Source organism: Sinocyclocheilus grahami, unplaced genomic scaffold (genome assembly GCF_001515645.1).
Source record: "Sinocyclocheilus grahami isolate Dianchi unplaced genomic scaffold, SAMN03320097.WGS_v1.1 scaffold153.1, whole genome shotgun sequence".
NCBI lineage: Eukaryota > Metazoa > Chordata > Actinopteri > Cypriniformes > Cyprinidae > Sinocyclocheilus > Sinocyclocheilus grahami.
This window is the reverse complement of record NW_015505332.1, coordinates 1,993,337-1,998,632: the sequence shown is the minus strand read 5'-3', so window position 1 is coordinate 1,998,632 and position 5,296 is coordinate 1,993,337. Positions and strand designations below refer to the sequence as shown.

At 37.1% G+C, this 5,296-nt stretch overlaps 1 protein-coding gene across 1 annotated transcript in view; it reads right to left on the bottom strand.

Moving 5' to 3' along the window:
* The window catches only part of LOC107592521 (OTU domain-containing protein 7B-like), a 45,796-nt gene that overhangs the window by 4,328 nt on the left and 36,172 nt on the right, over positions 1-5,296 (bottom strand). Inside the window, exons 2-6 of the mRNA XM_016282053.1 lie at positions 3,215-3,395; positions 2,541-2,711; positions 2,058-2,285; positions 1,037-1,138; positions 571-698 (exon numbers count right to left, since the gene is read on the bottom strand). Of these exons, the coding sequence (XP_016137539.1) occupies positions 571-698; positions 1,037-1,138; positions 2,058-2,285; positions 2,541-2,711; positions 3,215-3,299 (714 nt within the window). The 5' untranslated portion in view covers positions 3,300-3,395. The remainder of the gene's footprint in view (positions 1-570; positions 699-1,036; positions 1,139-2,057; positions 2,286-2,540; positions 2,712-3,214; positions 3,396-5,296) is intronic.

Below are 5,296 nucleotides of genomic sequence, written 5' to 3'. Positions count from 1 at the left end.
TATCTGATCAAAAATACAGTAAAAACAGTAATATTGTGAAATATTACAATCTGAAAGAGTTATTTTCCATTTATTATATTTTAAAATGTAATTTATTCCTGTGATCAAAGCTGAATTTTCAGCATCATTACTCCTGTCTTCAGTGTCACATGATCCTTCAGAAATCATTCTAATATGCTGATCTGTTGCTCAAGAAACATTTCTTATTAATATCAATGGTGAAATCAATTGTGCTGCTTATTTTTGTGGAAACTGATATTTTTTTCAGAATTCTTTGATGAATAGAAAGTTCAAAACAAAAGAGTTTATTTAAAATCTAAATCGTTTATACCATTATAAATGTCTTTGCTGTTATTTTTTTGTTTAGTTTGTAAATAAAGTATTAATTTCTTTAAAAAATATATAAAAAAACACACACACACACACACACACACACACACACAAAACACCCTTTTCGATGGTAATTTATATTTGACTTGATGGAGCCCGATACTAAACTGATCAGCATTATCTGTTGCCATCTGTTTGTAAAAAAAAAAAATTATGAACCAACAGATAAAGAGCTGTAACCTCTTTGTTCTGCATGGTTTGTTGCCATCTCCACCTTCGCTTTAAAGCCTCCCTCTCCAGCCCATGATCCATCAGTGCATAGAGAGACTTCCGCAGCATCAGGTCTCGATCATGAAAGCCCCACATACCTGCATAATAATGTTTTAAACATAATTACTGAATTAATATCTTAAGATTACATCTGGCAGTGGTTTCTAAGCAAGTATGCAGCCCTTTTACTGTTGCTTTGGACATAAGTTATATAGTTACACTATAAATCTAATACAGAAAAAAAGCACTTGTATAGAACTCTATGCCACTCCAGTAAGCATCTGCTTTCAATAACACATTAATAAATGTTTTTTTAGCCTATAATCTTCAAGCTATGTGTAACACCAACAAACTTTTAGAAACCTGTAATGTGGAATGAATATGTATAAAAACTGTGCTGATCGCTTACATACAAAAAGTCGGTTTGAACACTTACCCAGTGAGGCAGCGTGTAACAGACAGTTCCCATCACCACTAGTAGCCAGAGGTAATAAATTCTGACAGCCGGTCCCTAAACGAGTCCACCAGTTCAACCGTCCTGTTGAAAAAAATAATAATAATAACCCCCCATTTATTTCTCAAATCTGTGGCTACAGACACCAAGTTACTTCCTTCTATGGCTGCATCCAAAAATCACATACTTCCCTCTAATATAGTAAGCAAAAACAGTATGCAAACAGGAGTATGTCTGAATTGACAGTATTCGTAAAATGGTTCAAAAAGTAGTTTTTCTGTTGAGGTTCTGAAGTGTGCATCCAATGGAGACTTTACCATCCCATGAGGCTACAGGAAAGGATATGTGAATGGCAATGAAGTGACGCAACTGCTGCTGGTAGTACATATGACAATGACATCATAAAAACAGTATGTCCGTATTACATTGATACTACATGCATTCAAACTATATTGAACATACTTTTTAATTGTCACAAAGTAATTACTTCAAAATAGGTACCTACTCTTAGGTACGATTTAGCACGATCTTAGGTACGATTTACCTACTCTTAGTAAACGATTGTGGACGCAGCCTGTCTTTTTCAAAAACTAGAGAGCTACAGTACCTACGTAGGCAACACTAGAAGGGCAATAGTGGACCAAGTAAAATACCAATCATAAATATTTATTCACTTAATCCATAATTAATTCAATAGTTAAATCTACTAAAAGAAGACTATTTTACCCATTATTTTGTGTGCTGTGCATCTTTAAGCTTATTAGACTATCACGCTAATGGCAAACTCCTGTGTGCATCACATGAGAAGCACAACATGCTGCCTATGTATGGCATTTCAAATCAGTCATTTATAATGTTACATTTTAGTCAGGATGCTTATGTAGACAGCAGAGATTAAAGCAGCTAACCGAAACAAGTTAGAAATATCGGACTATAAAACTTATAATATCAAAATATTTTGTTCAGCTGTCGGAGGAGAGATTCTTGAAATGAAATAACTAACCAGCTTGCTCCAAGGCCACCATCATGGACTGCTCAATGAGGTCTCTCTCGATGAAGCCGCGGAAGTCGTCCCTGTAGACGGTGAGGTCAGGCAACTGGAAGGTGCAGAGCGGAGTGTCCAGAAGTGGCTCGTTGCTGCCGCCCGTACTGGACACGTGTGAGCGGGCCAGAGAGACGATGGTGGAGCTGGCGTGAGAGATTCCCCTCGACAGTCGCTTCTCCGTGGCTGCTGCCATGATACATGTTCAGATTACTGCATATACTGGAGAATATAAAACTAGACACTGGTAAGCTATTATCTGGTCGACCTATTCTTATCAGTCCTCCACTCCCTTCAGTTCGAAAACAAGGTTAATCATGTGAGAGTGGGCAAGGCTTTGAAATGACAACTGTCATGATCAGGGTAAATCATTTAAAAAAATTACAAACCACATTTGATAATTAAGGTCAGGCCGTGCAGACAGACCTTCTAGTGCTTTCGTACCTTGAACAACCTCATCTTGGCGATGCAAGAGAGGCCGCCCTGTCCGAGCTATCTCCTTTTCAAAGGAGGGATACTCTCTCTCCTCAGCAAAGGTGCATGAGAGGTTCCCAGCGTGCACTTGTCTCAGCTGTTCAAAGTCACTCAGTGCAGCCGAGAGGTCCCAGTTTTTTCCTGCGAAGAAAGCCACATTCATGAAGCATGCAAGAAAATAAGAGTTCATAGTTCCACTGCACCTCTGCTTTGGAGTTTAAATATTAACCCGACACAGCAGCAAAGTTCAATGACACATTCCGCTGCAGTTGCTTGTGCAAATACTGGTCAGTACCGACTGTCAAGCATGAATACTGCAGAACTATACATATTTTAACTCATTCTCTTATCTGCAGTGTTGCTAGGCAACATGTGCTGGGTTTGTTAAGGCTTTACTGCACACATTCATATAGATGCTTTTTTGCTCTTCTGCAATCACTTAGTCATAAAGACCTTAGTCAGGGTAGATGCCATATTTAACACTATATGGCTCATGTAGTTTTGTAAAGTATGTATAATCAAGAAAAGTTACATATAATATCATAATGTTTAAAAAATAAATTAAAATTAAAATTGCATAAATATTATTTATATCTGTATATAAAATCAGAGAGGGTGATGGGGAACAGGATGTTTTGGCTCACCCTCTAGCAGGTCTCTGGCCAGTCCGGGTTCAGCTCCAGTAGAACGGACAAAGTCGGACAGGACTGCGTCCATATCCAAAGTCATGTGATCATGAATTTACAGTGCAGAAGGGGACATCAGGAGAGAGAAAAGACAGGAGAGTAATTCTCCCTCACAGCAGAAGGACTGTTTCGGCCACACCTAAAGAGCAAGAGAAGAAAACAGACAGTGAGGCCATGTTTAAGCTTTGGGTCTGTGCATCATATTGGTGCACATTACCAAAGATCTGTTGACTCCAGCAGTCACATGTCTTTCCTGTGACCTCTGCTGTGGAGCTCAGCTGAACGCTTCAGTTTGCATTACAGAGAATTTGCAATTCATTAGAAAGATGGCTACTATGATAGCACAGTTTTAGCAAATGATCCCAAATGATATTATTTTGAATAACTGTAAAATAAAAAGAAATTCAATGAAATATTGAGGGGAAAAACACCAACCTACATACAAAACAGGGCTCAACAAAAATTATTTTCCCCCCCCACTGATCTCACCAATTATAATACAATTTTATTTTTGCAACATACACATAAAAGTTTGGGGTGAGCAAGATTAAATTTTTTAAAATAAATGAACACTTATTCAGCAAGGAAGCATTAAATTGATCAAAAGTGACATTAAAGACATAATGTAACAAAAGTTTTCAATGCTGTTTGAACTAACCAAACTAGGGATGTCAACGATTAATCGATGAACGATTAATTGTCGATAATAGATGCAATCGATTAAAGCTATCGATGGTCAATTAAGCTATTTAATTTTGAGGTACTTGCGGCTCATGCGCAAAACAAGTGCGAGCGGCTGTGAGTGAAAGTGACTGTATATGAATGCATCATCATTCATTCATAAATGTACAAATTAAGCCTTTAATGTGATTTAAACATTTAGTACAGTAAATTAGAAACAACACAAAGTTCTTCAACATGGAAAGCAATAGAAATGTAGTAACCAAGTAATTTTCCCAGATAATTGTTTCATATTGTGCGCTTTGCAGGGCTGCGGGACACAGGACAGATAGGCTAGGCTATTCATTCCTACAACTTAATTCGTTCCTACGACTTATTAATTTGTGGCCACTGTCCATGTTTCATTAATTTTGTTCCTTAAATAACTCATGATTTAACAAATTAATAAATCGAACAAATTCTTATTTCATGGCCATGAAATATTTCATTTCCCTTCCCGAGCGTTTACCGCATTAAGAGATGCGAAAACAGTGATAAAAAGTGAAAGACAATAAAATAAACATGCAAAATTAGAGGGTTAGACGGTGAGGATTTAGGAAAATAAACAATGCCTAAATATTATTGAATTTGTGGAAATTCGTGACCAACCGGCAAACCAGAACAAAGCCGCGTAAATGTAGGCTATATGGGCTCGAACAGCATCCAAAAGCATGGTCGCGATGTAACATTTTCCAGCTAAACAATTATTCCTCTAATAAACAAAGCTTTAATACCACACTTGTAATAATTAGAGCTTATAATTTGTAAATAAATCATTGCTGGATTCAGTAGAGCAATTAAAAGGCACTGTGACACTGACAATACAACTTCAGTTTTCCCGGAGCATTCAATTATGTCACTAAACGGTGATGCCACAACTACGAGCATCGTTCACAAGTTTCTGCATGGACCTAACTACCTAGGGCACAGGTTTTCAAGCCCTGGGACAAAATGGGATGCTTTAAGGAAAATGTATAGCCTATGTAAGTAATAGGCCTAAAATAAAAATAACAATTTGTTTTCATAAAAAATAAATAAAAAAAAAGTGAAATATATCTGACTTAAATAATTAAGCTAACAGATTTAAAACAGAAGTGTGGTGTGGCGCTCCATAAACAAGTTCAGGGAAAGGAAAGGATGACAACGCGCATTCTGTTTGTTTGCTTTATTTTACAAAAGCACAAATCTTCTGTTTTTATTGTGTGTGCGCAAAAATAAAAGTAAACACTTTTGCGGATTATATCTTACTCCAAAAATTTAGTTTTTTTTAATGTTTCATCTGTTCGATCGTGCCGGCGCTTCGTGCGCAAACCCCCCCCC